This window comes from Protopterus annectens, chromosome 4.part0 (assembly GCF_019279795.1).
Source record: "Protopterus annectens isolate FY-2018-M chromosome 4.part0, PAN1.0, whole genome shotgun sequence".
Taxonomy (NCBI): domain Eukaryota; kingdom Metazoa; phylum Chordata; order Ceratodontiformes; family Protopteridae; genus Protopterus; species Protopterus annectens.
The window spans coordinates 279,447,600-279,466,320 of NC_056733.1; the positions used below are offsets into that span (position 1 = coordinate 279,447,600).

Here is an 18,721-nt window from a genome sequence, read left to right on the forward strand (position 1 = left end):
CGAAACTTTGGAGCGGCCCATTTTCCTTTGTGAATGTGGTTTCAATGTCCCTTCTATTCGAAAGTTTGACAGGAAAAAATTAGCTTAAAAATTACAGCAACTTGTAGCTTACAACTTCCACAGTCTGATTTTAGTAGTTTCAGGTCTTTATTGGTGAAATTAAATAAAAAATCCTGTCAGGAAAAAATGAAGATTGCAAAGCTCAAAAACTCTGCTGCTTTCAGCTCGCCATCCAAGCCACCCCCCAGTGTGTATTGTTTTGAGTGCGTTACACAGAATGTGAAGTTAAGAGTTGCCTTAAAATACCCCCAGGTGAACCAGACTTAAAGTAGAAGAATGGAGTAGCCAAATATATCATTTCTTCTAAAACACAAGTCCTTAAATCTTATAAGGTCAGGCCTGTTTTGAAAATAGTGCTTTTCTCTACATTAAAAAGAAAGAAAGAAAAGAGGAAAATGACTACTTGTCTTCAAAACATACTATTTGCCTTTTTCAGAGGTATGGCAAACCCTTGTGTTGATTATAAGCATTAAAGGATCTGATGTGTGCGGGCAGCTTACACCCTCTTCCATGTAACACATCTTTTTGTCAAATATTCATTCATATCTCTCAGCTGTCCCTGTTTTGAAGGAATGTTTCTGTTTTCAGGCTTGACGTAGGATATTCCAGTTTTCAGGCTTGATTTACCCCTTCACACAGTTTTCTGAATCCCCCTCATCACCTGTGATTTTTGTAAATGTTTAGTACACAGAAAACCATACAACATGACTAACATACTAGTGTCAATAATTTAAAGAAAAAGGACATACACTTTACAGCTCCCTTTTTCTGAAACAAAAATAAATGACCTTGTGTGGTAGAATTTTGCAATACAGTTAATTGAAGTCTACATATTTCACACCTTTTTGATAATGTGCTTGTATTTCCATCATTTTTTGTCAATTTGTCATCTTAATGTGTTTCTGAGTAGTATCCTACATTCCTACTGAAAGTAGGAAGAGTTGTGTGTAATTTAGTATTCAAATTTTATGGTGATTAGATGTCCAGATTTTTAGGTTAATGTTCCTGTTTTTCAAGGGCCTTCGCTCCTGTTTTTAATATATATCTGCAGGTTGAGAGGAATGTAACTATTTGCTATATCCTTGCCAGACTGATGTGTATTCAAGGTAAAATATTCATTATTTATGGGGTGTCTGTACAAAGCAGACAGAATTCTGGGGTACATTACTTATTGTCACCCTTATTTATTTTAATGAGTTCAGTGAACAGGTTTGTTGAAGATTCTTGTTTGACCTTTACTTTAGAGAAGTAGTTGCTGCCCCTAGGCAGTGCTAAGCCCTCATACTAATTACTGTATACAGCTTTGGAAACTATACAAGACAGGAGACATGGAAAAAAATGAGAAGAAGGCCAAATGTTATCACAGGTTGGAGGGGGCTCTGTTCTACAAGGAGGGAGTATTGATCTGTACAGAAATGTACAAAGGAATAGGACGGGTCATACCAAATAGCATGTGGGGATATTTAAAACTAGCTACAGGAAATGTGTCTTCTGTAAAAGTGTGGTAGGGCCATATAGCTGATTGCATACCAGGTAGTTTGCTGAGCCATACACCAGATTAGGTAGGCATGCAGATAGAGAAAGTGAAATGAGGGAATGGCAATCTCCTAGGTGTCCTAGTCCTAGCTGCATCACATGGGCAGACTACATTTTATCTGTCTCTTTGCTGATGCAGTTAGGTACAGTTATGTATAAAATTACATGAAAGGATGTGAAAAACCTAAAACTACAGTACAGGTTGACTGAAGCAAAGTATTTCACCATCACAAGCATTGCACCAAATAAGCTTAAAAGTAGCACTTAGTTTTCAGTGAAACATTTCCTTTGCTCATTTATAGTTAGTGCTTGGCTTATAACTGTTTTGAGCCTCATTGTCTTGGCATCCTAAGTAGAGTAGCTTGCTGTCACATGACACACAGGAATGCAGTAGTCATTCCTGTAGTCCCCTCCTTTCTCTTCTTTTAACCAAGGAAATCTTCTGTCAGAAGTGTGTGACCAGTATGGAAGTAATATTGTTTAACAGACTTTTACTGTTGTGTTGTAGTTTCTGAGAAACTAGTTCAGAGTGTTGTCCTGTTAACCTGACTTTTTTGTGCAGCTGTGGCATTCTGTGAAGCCTAATGCACTCCTTTATGTTGATAATCTTTTCAGTGCTAGACATCAGTAGGCTGTCTTCTCAGGATGTGGTGCGTATGCTGTTCTTTCTGCAGCCCGTTCTACAGGATGCCATCCAAAAGAAACGATCTGGCAGGACATGGGAGAACATCCAGCATGTCCAGGGACCTCTGACCTGGCAGCAGTTTCACAAGATGGCCGGAAGAGGTTCTTATGGTAAGCAGTGGATATGTACATAATTAACCTTATATTTTTAATATTAAGAGGGATTGTTTTGTTTTACTAAACTGTTATCATTAAGAAGCATTATTGTACTTGCTAGTAGATGATAATGCAGATGTTCTTCATGTTTCACTGTTGCAGTTGTCACATTTGGGTTATCCCTGCCAGGGTAGCCCTCGGCCGGCCCGAATACCAGAGGCTTAGTGTATCTGCGTCAGTTGCTGTCGCTTCAGGACTGACATCAGGTCGTCAGTAGTATAAAGTAAGGCAGCCGACACCATCATGTCAGTATTTCTTGCCGAGGAGCCCGAAGCAAAAGCAGTTCACACGAGTGCCGGTCGGCCGCTACCTGAGTTTCGTCTTCTGAATTAAAGCTGAAGTCTTTTAAAGCTAAGTACCTCGTTGGGGATCCTTTTTTCTTGCACTAACCAATGTCAGTAAAAGTTAACAATTGTCTCGCCTGTGGAAAGCATATACCACACCGAGACTTTCATTCTTACTGCGTCACTTGCTTAGGCCCAGACCATGACATCCCTCGCTGTCACTTTTGTGCTTTATTTAATGCCAGAACTATACGTCATCAGGCCCTTATTGTAGCTAGATATTTTCACTTACAATCCTCGAATTCCGATATGATCTCGGTAAGCCATCTGACAGCAGATCTTCCAAAAAAAGTAAGGATAAAGACAGAGACAGACCGCACAGGTCCACACCTACCGACAACGCTTCCGTTAAGCTAGTCATCAGTTCTCCGGTCCTCAGTGAGGCGCTTTTGCAACCCTGATGCTCACTTCTGTGGATTCGCAGGCCGTTACCGAGACCCTTTCAGAGTCCAGTATGCCGCAAAACTGTTCTTCGACTAAGGATCTTGCAGTTGTCTCTAACTTGGATGGCTCCAGTGCTGCTGAGCAGGCACTGGCTTCTGAGGAAGTACTTTGCAGTACCGATTCTCAACACAAACTGACGACTTTCGCATCTACCGTGGTTTTGAAAACTACCGAGTTTCTAAGGCCCAGGGTATGAACTACACCCAAGAAACCGATGACCCAGTCTCGGGCACCTGCTTCCTTGCCTCAATCTCAAATGCTTAAAATGGCAGAAGACCTTATCATGCTGATCAGGGGAAGCCAAGCTACCCCTTCCAAAAGAAAAATAGATCTGTCCCCAGTAGTTTTGTCTGAACAGGAGTCTGATGACTCTGATGCATCTGAATATGAAGACATACAACCCCTCTCTGCTTATGAGGATTCTGATGCAGAGGATTACATTCCTTCAGCCTCTCATTTGAGGACTTTTCCTTTGGGGAAACCCTTTATACCTTAAGGGAGCATTTCCAATGGGAATGTCAGGACTACCCTCAGTCTAAAAAGTGACTTAGAGAATTCTTAGATTTTCCACAGCATAGACCCCTGGCTATTCCCCCAGTCTTGGATGATGTTCTTCATGTTTCACTGTTGCAGTCATCACTTTTGGGTGATCTTCCAGCAGGTAGCCCTCAGCCGGCCTGAATACCAGAGTCTTGGGATTTCTACGTCGGATGCTGTTTCTTCTTCCATGATGTCAGATTGTCAGGGGTATAAAACATGCAGCAGATGCCATTACATCAGTCTTTCTTGCCATGCAGTGCCCGAAGCAGAAGCAGTTCGCAAGTGCCGGTTGGCTGACTCCTGAAATTTTCATTTTTCGAGTTTCAGACCTGAAGTCTTCTAAAAGAGTACCCCTTTGGGGCTCCTTTTTTCTTGCTCTAATCGATGTCAGAAAAAATTAATAATTGTCTTGCCTGTGGAACGCAGATACCTCACAGAGATTTTCATTCTTACTGTGTCACCTGTTTAGGCCCAGACCACGATGTCTCTCGCTGTCGGTTTTGTGCCTTGTTCAACGCCTGAACTATTCATCGTCGGGCTATTTTTGTAGCTAAATTCTTTCGCTGTCAATCTCCGTACTCCGAAATGTCTTTGGTAAGCCATCCAACTACCGAAAAACGAAAGGATAAAGCCTGAGACAGACCGCATAGGTCCAAAGCTGCCGATGACACTACCGTTAAGCTAGTCTGTTGGTACTCAGTGAGGAACTTTCACAGCCCCTGATACCTGCTTCTACAGATTCGCAGGCCTCTACTGAGACCCATTTGGAGTCTGGTATGCCATGAGATGCTTCTTCGACTATGGAACCTGTGGATGTCTCTACCTTGGATGGGTCCGGAGCCACTGTGCAGGCATCGGCTTCTGAGGGTGTATTCTGACCTACCGATTTTCATATTAAACAGACGACTTTGTTTCAAGACAAAAATACCAAATTTCTCAAGCCTAAAGTTCGCACTACGCCTAGGAAACCAACGGCCAAAGCACATTCTTAGGCCCACATGCCTCAAAAACAAATTATTAGAATGGCTGAAGCCCTTATTACCTTAATTAGGGGAAGCCAGCCTTCACCCTCAAAGAGACCTAGAACTGATTTTCCTTTTGATTCTTCTGATCAGAAATCTGATATCTCTGTTCCTTCTGACTACCAGGACATACCCTTTATCTGCCTTTGAGGACTCTGATGCAGAGGATTCCATTCCCTCTGCTTCCCCTCCAGAAGATTTTTCTTCTGGTGAAATGCTGCATACCCTTAGGGAACATTTCTGCTGGGAAAGCCAGGACTTCTCTCAGTCCGAAAAGAGACTCAGGGAATTTTTAAACCTGCCTCAGCACAGGCATCTAGCTATCCCTCCTGTTCTGGAGATTGTAGATGATGTTTTCTTGGAGTCCAGCCTTACCCTGACCCCAAAAACTTTGCCTCCAGCTCCCAGGCGACCTGACAGGTACTATAGGGTACCTGACTCTCACAAATTCCTTTTCAAGAATCTTGCTGCGGATCCAGAGACCATTTCCCAAGGGCCAAAAGGCATTAAGGCTACTACTTCCAAGAATCCTACCCCTTCTTACAAGGATTTTAGGGCTTTAGACAGATGGGGTAAGAAGGTATACACCTCTGCTACTCTGGCCATTAGGGCTTTAAATTGCCAGTTTCATATGTTAAAGTATCAGCAGCATAATGTGGGGCTAATTAAACAGAAAATTATGTTGATTCCTGACTGTGTAGAACACAAAGATTTACAAGAGTTAATGCATTCTGCTGACCAAGTGGGTAAACATACTTTGCAGTATGGTTTTGATCCTTTAGAAGCATTTTGCAGGGCTGCTGTCGCTGGGTCTGTTCTTAGAAGGCATGCTTGGCTTAAGGAACAAAACTTGCCAGATCATGTCAAAGCAAAATTACTGGATGCACCCTTAAACCAAGAGCTCTTATTTGGCAATAAAGCAGAAGAAGTCCCCAAAAGGATGGAGGAGAAAGCTAAATCTATGCAAACTGTTAAATATTTCTTACAAGTACAGCCACCTAGATTCAGTAGGCATTGGCCTTCAAAAAACTGGTCCTTTCCAGTCCCTTCCAGGCCTTCTCAGTCCAAACCCAGGGGCAGCAGACCACCAAGACTTCAATCTCAGGTTATGCACAGATCTAAGCAGAGGGGTGCTCCCACGTCCAAAACAGGGAGTAGTAAGCCACCCCCCTATGGTAAAATTGCACAGTGATTTATCCTTAACTCCTCCAAGCCTTGCTCTAAGTACTTGCACCTTTAGGAGGAAAACTCGCCCTGCATGCAAAAAACTGGGAATACATTACCCAAGACAAATGGGTTTTAAACATTGTTTCCCTAGGATACAGATTCCACTTCCACTCACTCCCAACTCTAAGTGAATGGCCAGACCTCCCCCCAAACCAGTGGGCAGAGGCCCAAAAGCAAGCACTTTCTCTCCTCAGCATCAAGGCTATTCGACTTGTCCCAGCATAACAAAGGGGACAAGGCTTTTATTCAAGACTGTTCCTGTTTCCCAGAAAAGAAAACTCCTGGCGTCCTGTCCTGGATCTGTCTATTCTCAACACCTTTCTGGTGGTTCCAAAATTCAAAATGCTAACTCTGCAACAGCTGCTTCCTATGCTAGCCAAAGATTCCTGTCTGGCAACCCTAGACTTAAAAGAAGCTTACCTGCACATCCCCATAAGGGAATCCTGCAGGAAATACCTACGCTTCAGGACAGGCTGTATGCAGTATCAGTTCTCTGCACTTCCCTTTGGCTTATCTACTGCGCCCAGGGTGTTCACAAAGTGCCTAGCTCCAGCCATTGCATTTTGCAGGCAGAGAAATATTCAGATTTACCCATACTTGGACGATTGCCTAATTCAGGCGGAAAGTCAGGACTTGCTATTACAGCACCTGGCATTTGTAAAGAGACTTCTAACTTCATTGGGGTACACCATGACCAAAAAGAAATCACACGTAGTACCCTGCCAACAGATTGTATTCCTGGGAGCAAGCTTGAACACAACTTCCCAGATGGCATTCCTCACTCTTGACAAATTTATTTGACAACCTACTTCAACATACTGGCCACAAAAACCCAGTTATCTGCAAGGAAAATACTGCAAGCTCTGGGGTTCATGGCCTCTTGCATTCGGTTAATTCCATATGCAAGACTGCATATGAGGAAACTTCACTGGTATCTAAAAAGTCTATGGTGTCAACATTCTCAGGACCAGGAAACAATAATTCCTGTTATTCCTTGTCTAAGGGCAGAGTTCCTTTGGTGGGCAGAGGCCTGCAACCACAACAAGGGACTCCCTTTCACTATACCCCCTGCCACCCAAACCTTAGCAACAGACTCATCAGACTATGCATTGGGGGGCAAATGGAACCCAAAGCAAATGCATCTGCATATCAGTCAAAAATAAATGTTAGATGTACAAAATGCTCTGACAGCCTTCAAAGGCCTTATTCATCCAGGACAACTATTGGTAAAGACAGATAACACCACAGTTATGTGGTACATAAACAAGCAGGGGGGGACCCATTCCATCCCACTCTGCAGACTAGCCATGGCTCTGTGGAACACAGCCTTGAGCAGCCAAGTGCACCTACAAGCTCAATTCCTGCCAGGCAAACTAAATTCACTGGCAGACGACTTAAGCAGATGTTCTCATGGACCCACACGAATGGAAACTGGAACCCAAAATATTCAAGCTTTTGAGGAACAGATTGGGGGACACCAGAGATGGACCTGTTTGCTTCCCCTCAGAACTTTCAATTGAACAAATAATGCACCAGAACTCCCCACAGCAAAGCTTGGAAAGTGGATGCCCTGTCCTTTACCTGGGAAAGCCTCTCAGTCTATTGCCTTTCCCCCTCTGCCTCTCCTCTCAAAGGTTGTACTGAAGATCAAACAGGACAAGCCAAGGGCAATCCTGATTGCACCAGACTGACCACGCCAGCACTGGTGCCCTCTTTTGCGCAGTCTGACAGTGCTACAACCATGGCACCTGCCTCAGACCCCTTCCCTGCTGTCCCAGCAAGCGGGCCAGGTTCTGCACCCTCAGCTTCAGACCCTGAACCTTGCAGCCTGGCTAATCCCCTGAACTCACCTCTAGCAACCCTCAGTAAGCAGGTGCTAAATGTCATTCTTGAGGCAAAGAGGCCTAGTACTAGAAAATCCTATTCAGAAAAGTGGAAAAGATACTGTTCCTGAAGCCAGTCTCAGGGGATGGGCACAACTGTGCCCAGCTTACCTCATGTACTAGATTACTTAACAGAAATGCTCCACAAGGGCCTATCCTTCTCTTCAGTTAAGATTCATGCCTCTACCATCTCAGCTCATTATAATACTGAGCCACCCATCTTCTCTCATCCTCTGGTAAAACAGTTCCTTAGAGGGGCCTAAAATTTAACCCCCCCCCCCTGGAGAGCTCCCACTCCAGCCTGGGACCTTAACTTTGTATTGGAAAAACTTACACCCTCCCCCTCCTTTGAACCGGCTGCTACAGCAGAGTTAAAATTCCTCTCATGGAAAACAGCTTTACGTCTAGCCATCACTTCAGCAAGAAGAGTGTCTGAACTGCAGGCCCTTATGGCAGTGGAACCCTTCATTATCTTCCATGCGGACAGGGTTTCCCTCAGGGCTAACCCATCTTTTATGCCCAAGGTGGTGTCTAGTGTGGCTTTAAACCAGTCCATTAATTTGCCTCCTTTTTCCCTAATCCTCAGAATAAAAGGGAAAGGATACTGCATTCTATGGACATGTACAGACAGCTTAGATTCTATTTGGTTAGGACTAAGCCTCTCAGAAAATCTGACCAGCTGCTAGTCAGCTTTGCTGCAGGGGCAGAGGAGAAGGCCATTTCAAAGCAAGCCATTTCCAAATGGATAGCACACTGCATCCATTCCTGCTACAAGCACCATGGAAAACCTACCACACAGAGGATAAGAACACATTCCACTAGGGCTACATCTACCTCTACTGCATTTCTCAGAGGAGTCCCTACCAGGGACATCCTGGAAGCTGCAACCTGGAGCTCTGTACACACTTTCACCAAGCATTACCACTTGCCTATCTTTTCTAAATCCAGAGCTGGATTTGCCACAGCAGTCTTACAGGGCCTGATTGCCAGCCCTAATGCTTCTTAATGTACCTCCACCCTTCCTTAGCTTTGGGAGTCAACCCAAATGTGATGGCTGCAACAGTGAAACACGAAGAACATAGTACAGTTGTGTACACTTACCATAAATGTAGATGTTTGAGTGTATTCACTGTTGCAGTCCTGGTTACCCTCCCTCGAGCCCCATGATTGTCTTTGCTTTCACCTATCCTTTTTGGGTTTGGCATATCTTATACTATGTGTATTTGCTTTTTGCTGGGGGTGTTCCACACCTTATAATTGCTTCCTATTTTGGAGGCACCTGACATCTGGGACAAGAAAAACTGATGTAATGGCATCGGCTGCATGTTTTATACTCCTGTCGACCCGACTTCATGGAAGAAGCGACAGCATCCGACACAGAAATCCCAAGACTCTGGTATTCAGGCCGGCTGAGGGCTACCTGCAGGAAGTTAACCTAAATGTGATGACTGCAACAGTGAGTACACTCGAACAGCTACATTTATGGTAAGTGTACACAACTGTACTTTGTGGACGATGTTTTCCTGGAATCCAGTTTGACTCCTGACACCCTACCTCCTGCACCCAGAAAACCTGACAGGTATTACAGTCTCTCTGACTCACACAAATTTATTTTAAAAAATCCTACTGCTGACCCTGATGTCATTCCTCAAGGGCCTAAAGGAATTAAAGCAACCTCTGCTAAGAATCCCACCCCCTCAGAAAGGGATTCTTGAGCACTAGACAGATGAGGTAAAAAAAGTATACACCTCTGCTACTCTTGCTATCAGAGCACTAAATTGCCATGTGTTCTTCGTGTTTCACTGTTGCAGTCATCACACTTGGGTTATCCTGCCAGGGGTAGCCCTCAGTCGTCCCGAATAGCAGAGGCTTAGCATTTCTGCATCAGTTGCTGTTGCTCCAGGACTGACGTCAGGTCGTCAGTGGTATAAAAATCAGGCAGCTGACGCCATTACATCAGTTTTTCTTGCCATGGAGGCCGAAGCAGAAGCAGTTTGCACGAGTGTCGGTCAGCCGCTACCTGGGTTTTTGTTTCCGAATTGAAGTTTTCTAAAGCTAAGTACCCCATTGGGGAACCTTTTTTCTTGCTCTCACCGATGTCAGAAAAAGTTAACAATTGTCTCGCCTGTGGAAAGCAAATACCTCACTGAGGCTTCCATTCTTACTGCGTCACCTGTTTAGGCCCAGACCATGACGTCCCTCGCTGTCGCTTTTCTGCTTTAACGCCAGAACTATATGTCGTCTGGCCCTTATTATAACTAAATATTTTCGCTCTCAGTCCTCTTATTCGTATATGGCTTTGGTAAGCCATCCAACTACCAATCTTCCAAAAAAACATAAGGATAAAGACAGGCACCGCACAGGTCCAAAACTGCCGACGACGCTTCCATTAAGCTAGTCATCAGTTCTCCGGTCTTCAGTGAGGCAGTTTCACAGCCCCTGATGCCCGCTTCTGTGGCTTCACAGGCTGCTACTGAGACACGTTCAGAGTCCGGTATGCCATGAGACTCTTCTTCAACTAATAATCCTGCGGATGTCTCTACCTTGGATGGGTCCGGAACTGCTGAGCAGGCATCGGCTTCCAAGGAAGCTCTTCGCACTACCAATACTCGAGACAAACCAACGACTTCTTTCGCGTCTTCATTGCTTTCTAAAACTGCCGAGTTTCTAAGGTCCAGGGTACGAACCATGCCTAAAAAAACGACGACCCAAGCTCAGGCACCTGCTTCCATGCCTCAGTCTCAAATGCTTAAAATGGCAGAAAACCTTATGCTTATTAGGGAAAGCCAGGCTACCTCTTCCAAAAGAAAAACAGACTTGTCCCCAGTAGTTTAATGTGAACAGGAGTCCGATGACTCTGGGGTTTCTGAATATGAAGATATGCAACCCCTCTCTGCTTATGAGGATTCTGATGCAGAGGAATCCATTCCTTCTGCCTCTCCCCCCAAGGATTTTTTATTTGGTGAAACCCTACATACTTTAAGGGAGCATTTCCAGTGGGAATGTCAGGACTATCCTCAGTCAAAAAAGAGACTCAGAGAATTCTTAGATTTACCGCAGCCCAGACCTTTAGCCATCCCTCCTGTCCTGGATGTTGTGGATGATGTTTTTATGGAATCCAGTTTTACTCCTTACACCCTTCCTCCTGCTCCCAGGAAACCTGACAGGTACTACAGAGTCCCTGACTCTCACAAATTCCTCTTCAAAAATCCTACTGCTGACCCAGAGGTCATCTCCCAAGGATCTAAATGAATTAAAGCAACTTCAGCTAAGAATCTGACCCCCTCAGACAGGGATTCCCGAGCTGTAGACAGATGGGGTAAAAAAGTATACACCTCTGTGACTCTTGCTATTAGAGCACTAAATTGTCAGTTCCACATGCTGAAATATCAGCAGCATACCATGGAACTCCTCAAACAAAAAATGTCTTCCTTTCCTGCTTGTGCAGAAAATAAAGAATTAGATATTAAGGGTAAACTTATGGATGCACATTTGGACAAGTCTGCATTGTTTGGCCCTGCGGCAGCTAACTTGTGCAAGTCTGTCCAGGAAAAAGGTAAAGAATTGCAGGAATTGAAGTTCATCCTTGTTTCCCCAGTCCCCAAGTTTTAAAGGAATTATGCAGCTAAATTGTTTTTTGTATGTAGAGACTGCCGCCCTCCTCCACCAAAAACAAAAAAGGGTTGTAGGAGGCCTCAACAACCTAGGACTTTTCCTACATCTCTGTCTCAGAAACAGCTCTTTCCTGTCTGGCTTGTTTCCCTGTGACTGCCCTAACCATCTCAACCACCTTCCTCTTTCCCAGTGCCTTTCTCTGTCTCTGCCAGCCTGCGAAAGCATAACTGAAGACACCTGGGTTCTCTCTGTCATTCAAAAAGGATACTTTCTGGTAAGGGATTCCCTACCTTCCTTCAGAATGACTGGATGCTTCAAAGGGATGTGTTTGTGGACATTGTCCACCAGTGGGGTATACCTCAAGTAGATCTCTCTGCCTTCCCCATGAACAGGCAACTTCCACAGTTTTGTGCCCAAGGTCCACATCCTCTGGTTTGGAAGGTGGATGTCCTCTCATTCTCTTGGAAGGCGATGTTTCTGTAGGCATTCCCTCCCCTTCCACTCATTCCAGAAGTCCTGTTCAAAATTCAGCAGGAAACCCAGAAATCTTGCTGATGACTCCCTTTTATCCAAGACAGCATTGGTTCCCACTTCTTCTGCATTTAGCCAAGGGCAGTCACCACAAGTTAACTCTCAGGGTGGACCCTCTCACACATGACAAAGGAATTCTCATCCATCCCCACTTGTCAACCCATCAATTGACTCTTTGGATGATAGGGCTTTAATTCCTTTTAGACACCTGTTTTTGTAGGATGTGCTTAGGGTCCTGCAGGAGGCCAGGAGACCCAATATCAGAAAATCTTACTTATTCAAATGGAAGATATTTTCACATTGGTGTCTCTGTCTCGAAACCAGGATCCACTGTCAGTGGAAGTCACCCTGATTTTGTCTTACCTTTGAGAATTGCTCAATGCTGACTTAGCTTACTCTTCTGTGAAGGCTCACATCAGCTATCTCTGCCTCTCTGCCCCCACCAGCTAGCAGATTTGAGGCTAAACAATTAATTAAAGACGTCCTTCACATTAGACCTCCTAGGAAGCCTATTTCTCCTCACTGGGATCTTATTTTTGTGCTGGAAGAGCTGACTGCCCCACTTTTGAGCCAGCTTCATCAACTTCTCTGCAACATTGCTCCTGGAAGACTGTACTGCTACTACTGGCTTTAACTTCAGCCAGACATGTTTCTGAACTCCAGTCCCTCCTCCCTTTTTGGTTTTTCATAAAGACAGGGTATCTTTACAGACTAATCCTTCTTTTATGCCCAAGGTAGTCAATGAACTGTCGCTCAACCAGTCCATTCATTTACCTGCCTATTTTCCTTCTCCTTAGAATTCAAGTGAAAAGGTGTTGCACACCCTGGATGTGCATAGACAACTTCAGTTTTATTTGGACAAGACTAAAGTTATCAGAAAGTCAGACCGACTTTTTGTTTCCTATCATCCCAGGGCTCTGGGCTTGCCTGTTTCCAAGCAGACTATTTCTACATGGATTTCTAAGGCTATTTCCTTTTGTTATGTGAATCATGTTAAGAGCCTTTCCTCTTCTGTAAAGGCTCACTCCACTAGGGCTGTAGCTTTTTCTGGTGCTTTCTTGAAGGGACTAGATACTAGCTCTGTTCTTGAAGTGGCTACATGGACTTCTGTGCATACCTTCACCGAACATTAAAAATTGGATGTAATTTCTAAGTTTAGAGCAGGTTTTGCCAGAGTCATAATCCATGGCTTTCTGAAGAGCTCTATTGCTTCACCGTCTACCCTGTCTTCATGAGCTTTTGTACTCTCCCTCATTTAAAGAATACTGCAGCAGATGAATAGAAGGACATAGAATAGTTGTGTAAAAACTTACCATAACGATAGATGTCCTTCTCTTCACTGTTGCAGTATTCCAGCCCCCCCCCCCCCGTTTTTTGTTTTTTCACCTTAGATGTTCATACCTTACTTTCCTTAGGTTGACATTCCTCCTAGGGCATTTCAGTTCTGAGGATGGTGTGTACATACATCGTTTCATGGCCGACATATGATGGCAGCCTACGTCCGATGTGCCATATACCTTACAATAGTGAAAGACATTTGTATACTGGCCAGCATCAGGTGGCCTTCGGTGGGGATATCCCTCATGTAAAGAATACTGCGACAGTGAAGAGAAGGACATCTATCTTTATGGTAAGTTTTACACAGGTGTTCTTTTTTTTTAAACACTTTTATGAATTACCACTTGTGACATAGGCAAATGTACATTTATATAAAAGTAATCAAACTGTATTAACAAGTTCACATTTACAAACGTTATGCTTCACATATATTGCTGTATACCATATAACCTAAGTAACATTACATAAATTATTTAATTCCTGTCCTTTTTTTCAAACAAGAAACATCTTTATTAAACCATCACTCACGACATAGGCAGTCATGCATTTATAGAAATGAAAACAAACCACACTGACACTGTCCTAGTTGTAAGCATTTAACATCACAAACCATATTGACACACTCCCAGTTGTAAGCATTTAACATCACAAACCGTATTGACACACTCCCAGTTGCAGACATTATACATCACTTATAATCTACCCAATCATTTTCATTCAAACATTATATAGCTCATTTACGTCCTGCCTTCTTTTAAACCTCATTCCTCCCCTGTATGTATTGTTCCCACAATTCCCATTTTTTTTCCTACGTAGCTTGCATAGGCACCTAAGTTCAGCAAAAAGTACCCAACAAAGTCATAGCCTCAGTATCAAAAGCAAGAGAAGTGCAAGTTAAACAAGGGTAAGCTAGCCAGATTCAGGAGAGAATGGCCAGCAAAAACCCAAACAGAAGCATGGGGAGCCATGACACTCCCAGAAGGACAATCATGAATCAGTCTGCTGCCCTCTTCCATGTAGACCCTACCCCAAAACCTGGACCTTATCCCTGTCTTTTCCTTCCAGGAGGATTGAAGGGCATTCATCCTTTTTTTAGCAAAAAGTGAGAAGACTTGTCTCAGGTCTGGTGGATCTTAAAAATCCTGGGACAAGGATCCAAGTTGCAATTCCAAAGCAAACAAAACTGAGGGAGATCACATAATTTCCAAAAGATCAAAGGAACATGATTAATCTGCTGTTAGAGAGCTCAGAGAACAAAAGGTAATTGAGAGAGTATCCATGGCAGAAGAAAATGCAGACTTTTACTCAAGGCTGCTTTTAATGTCCAGGAAAGAAAGCATATGGGGCCGTGTTTTTGACCTGTTGAGATTGAAGAAGCTCCTGATCATCCCAAAAATCAAAATGACAAGCCTTCAAAGCCTCCAGCCCTCTTGTCTCAGGCTCTTCTAGTCAGTTTGGACATGAAGGATACCTATCCGTATATCCCCATAGTCAAGGACCACAGAAAGTACTTGAGATTTGAGGTACAGGGAGATCACTTCCAATTCATTTCCTTTCTTTCACTTGTCTACTTCATCCATTGTCTTTACTAGTTATGACTTTTTGCAGGACAAATGGCATTTGCTTTTAGCCATATCTGGACAATTGCCTGATACAAACAGGCTCCTTGGAGGGGATTTTTCAAAAGGCTTTGAATTTTACCCTTATGTGCTTCTAAGATCTAAAGCTCACAATCAGCCTGGCCAAGCGAAACTTGACCCCAGCAAAAGGAGTTGTCTTTCCTAGGGGCATTAATGGACACAGAGTTACTGAAGGCATTCCTACAGAGGACAAGCTACTCCTTTTGTCCTTATTGTGTTAGTCTTTTAGAGAAGAAGTTTATCACAACAAGGGAATTCCTGTTGGCCCCAGGTTACATGGCATTATGTATCCTGATGGTACTCCTAAAAAGACTACACAAGGAGGCTGCAGTGTTAGCTGAGAAAGAGATGACACCAATATTCACAGTCGTTAAAACCCCTCATCCCCATCATATGTTATATAAGGAGAAGAGGCTGTCATAGTGAGTAATACAGGTATGTCTTACTGTTCACTGTAGCCCTGCTTGCAAAGGTGCTGACTACAGATACCTTGGTCTTAAACAAGGAGTGCACATTGGACATCTGATAGTCCGGAGCATATTAGGACAAAGTTCATAAATGTGAAAGAGATTATGTTGGTTGTCTTAGCCTTAAGCACATTCAAACAGAGTCTGTTGCAGGAGACTTTCCAAGGCTTCACAGACAACACCTCTGTTGTGTGGTATATCAACAGTGGGGGGGGGGGGTACCCACTCCTACTCCTACTCCTACTCCTACATTTCATGCAGATGTGGAAGGTGGCTTTGGAGGCACACCTGACTCACAGAGTGACTTAAACTCTTTCTCAAGAAGGTATCCCAACAGACAGGCTGACTAACTCTAAATAGATCCTCATGAATGGATATTGAACAGGGAAACCTTTCTGGGTCTGAGCAAAATGTGGGATGTGTCAGTAGTAGACCTTTTATACTTTTCTAGAAAACGGGTAGCTGAGAAAGTTTTGTTGCAGATTGTAAAATAGATGCTTTCCCCCTAGAGTGAAAAGGTCTATTTCTACATGCTTTTCTTCCCAAGCCCCTCAACCTGAGAATATTACCAAAATATAATGAGCACAAACCATACTGATTTCCCCCTTTTGGCCCAGACAGTATTGGTACTCCTTCCTGCTGAACCTAGCAAGGGAAAAAACAAAAATATTGCCTTAGCATGTGGACCTCTTGACCCAGTAAAAGGAGTCCCTTATACACCTCAGCCTAACCATGTTAAGGCTGACAGCTTGGATGATTTAACCATCATGTTCGGCAGGCGTATGTTTGGCATGCTGAACATTATGTTGGAGACTAGAAAACCTAACACAGTGAAGTTATATCTTATAAAATTGAAGGGATTCTCCCTTTTGTGCCTTTTCAGTGTTCAAGACCCTGACACAGCTGTAGAGTCACTGGTCCTAGATTATTTAGATCTCTACAAAACTGCACTGTCATATGCTTCCTTAAAGGTTCATTGTTGTGTTGTCTCAGTCTGACTTACTCTACCCCCATATTCTTAACTACCAGTAAAGCAGTTTGGGGGAGGAATACATCTTGCACCACCTAGACATGAATCCACTACAGGATCTCAGCTATGTGTTAGAAAAATTAACTTTGTCTCCTTCTTGAAACCATAGCTTATAGCCCCCACCATGTACTGTGTGAATGTCATAAAAGTAAACACAGAAGATGAGGTGGCTGATTCAGCACAGAGTCAAAAGAAGCTCATGGGAAATCTGTCCCAAGTGGATGGGAGGATGCCATTTGAGGGTAATTGCCAACAGATACAAAATACTACACTTGGAACAAAACAGTCTATTCTTCTAGACCCTGATCAGGCCACATCTTGAGTATACATGCAATTCTAGATGCTGTACAGCAGAATGAACATCAGATCCCAGAAGAAAGTTTTCAAAATGGTGTATGAGATGGAAGGGATATGAGAAATGATTAGATAAGCCAAACTTTTCTCAGTATACAGCAGACAGGATGTGAAATGTGTTCTCATGATCATGTTTGCAAAACGAAATTGGTAATGAATCCTATACATGAAAGATAAGGTAAGGTACATAGGATGCAGATTGCAGGGATCAGCTGCTCGCTGGATATGTAGACATTCTTCATAGTAACTTCCAGCATCCCAGCTATGGCCCAGGTGATCTGAGTTCATTTAGCAACTCAGGCAGTCAATGGCATAGACAGGGAGGATCCCCTCTGACCGTCCTTGGAGAGAGGGAAGGGTTAGCTCATGCCCATAAAGCATGCCTTTCATGCAGGTGTGATCTCTTTGGTGGTTGAATTGAGGAGACTGTATATACACTTCTTAGCAGGTCCAAGATAGTCATGCTGGCTTACTCCCATTGTGGAAGTGAGAGGGGAATCCAGCATTTGACACACCCATGGTATGCCCAGCCCCCAGAGTACATAACCAATCATGAACAGGGGCACTGGTGTTCAAGTGAAAAACCCTTATGACTCCACAAATGTTGGCTCCCAAATTTGACTGTCACTCAAATGGGGGAGAAGATCTTGATGTTCAGCAGGTAGAAGGGGTAAAAGTATTTAATGAAAAAGATTGTGGTCTCTAAAATGTGCCTCGAGAATGACTGGTGAAGTTAGAATCTACAGCTGCATTCATAACAGAGCACATAGATAGACACCCTCTCTTTCTGGCAGTATACAAATCTGTTGTTATGTAACTCCATCCTGCATGTATCTTGAATTAACTGTGTATTGAAGCAGTTTTTGTTAAGACTCTAGAACTTGATAAACACTTTCACTTTTATGGAAAAGGACTAGAAGGTAAGTATATGCTACGTCATACTTTGAATGATGATCCGAATTCTAAGCTACACCGAAGTTACTAAACTCCTATTTCACTATTTCTTATGATTTGTAGGATTACTAGTTTGAGAATATGGGTTACTTGGGGATGGAATGGACATGAGGTTTGCCCAGTGCAGCAGAGTTTGTTTCAAGAAAGTATTGCTGGTGTTTTGGAGACCACTGTGTGTTCTTTATGTAAGAAAAAATATACTGATTACATTGTTAATGTAAAACATTTTATTATTGCATTCTTGCACAGGAGTTTTGTAACTTGTCTCTTTTTTTATAACATCAGGATCTGAGGAGTCACCTGAGCCACTCCCTATCCCTGCTTTGTTGGTGGGAAATGACAAGGAGTTCTTGACCATTTCTCCATTTGCACTACCCTTTTGGGAAAGACTGCTGCTAGAGCCATATGGAAGTTCGCGAGATATAGCTTACATTGTGGTGTGTCCAGAAAATGAGGCCTTGCTTGCTGGAGCTAAAACATTCTTCAGGGATTTAAGTGCTGTCTATGAGGTAAGAAAGTTTAATAATTTAGGGAAGATTTTGTCAGAAACAGTTTATGAGGCTTTCCTTGTAAAGTTTTTGCCTGCGAGCACTGTCATTTTTTGTTTGTGTATGCTCACAGGTGTGTGTGAGATCATCTTTGTTAGCAAGTATATTTTATGAAATTGAAATAATCAGTTAACACTCAGTGTGTAAAGATTTACCTTTCATTTTAGGTCGGGGGAATTCATTTGGTAGGTTACACAGAGCAGTAACATAAATTCATAAAGAGATTATATAGAGTTCCCATTTGTCTTCCTCCACTCCCCACAACATGCATGCTTTAGTTCTCTCCCACTAGTTTGTTTTCATAGTCCTTGATTTTCCTGGGGTTCAGTTATTTTATCAGTTGTTTCC

General features: G+C 43.2%; 1 protein-coding gene across 4 annotated transcripts in view; it reads left to right on the forward strand.

Annotated features, from left to right (window-relative positions):
* The window catches only part of MED13L (mediator complex subunit 13L), a 3,068,540-nt gene that overhangs the window by 2,430,519 nt on the left and 619,300 nt on the right, over positions 1–18,721 (forward strand). For all 4 annotated transcript variants that reach the window (XM_044068259.1, XM_044068260.1, XM_044068261.1 and 1 more), the window contains 2 exons: positions 2,212–2,391; positions 18,111–18,334. In XM_044068259.1, coding sequence (XP_043924194.1) covers positions 2,212–2,391; positions 18,111–18,334 — 404 coding nt within the window. The remainder of the gene's footprint in view (positions 1–2,211; positions 2,392–18,110; positions 18,335–18,721) is intronic.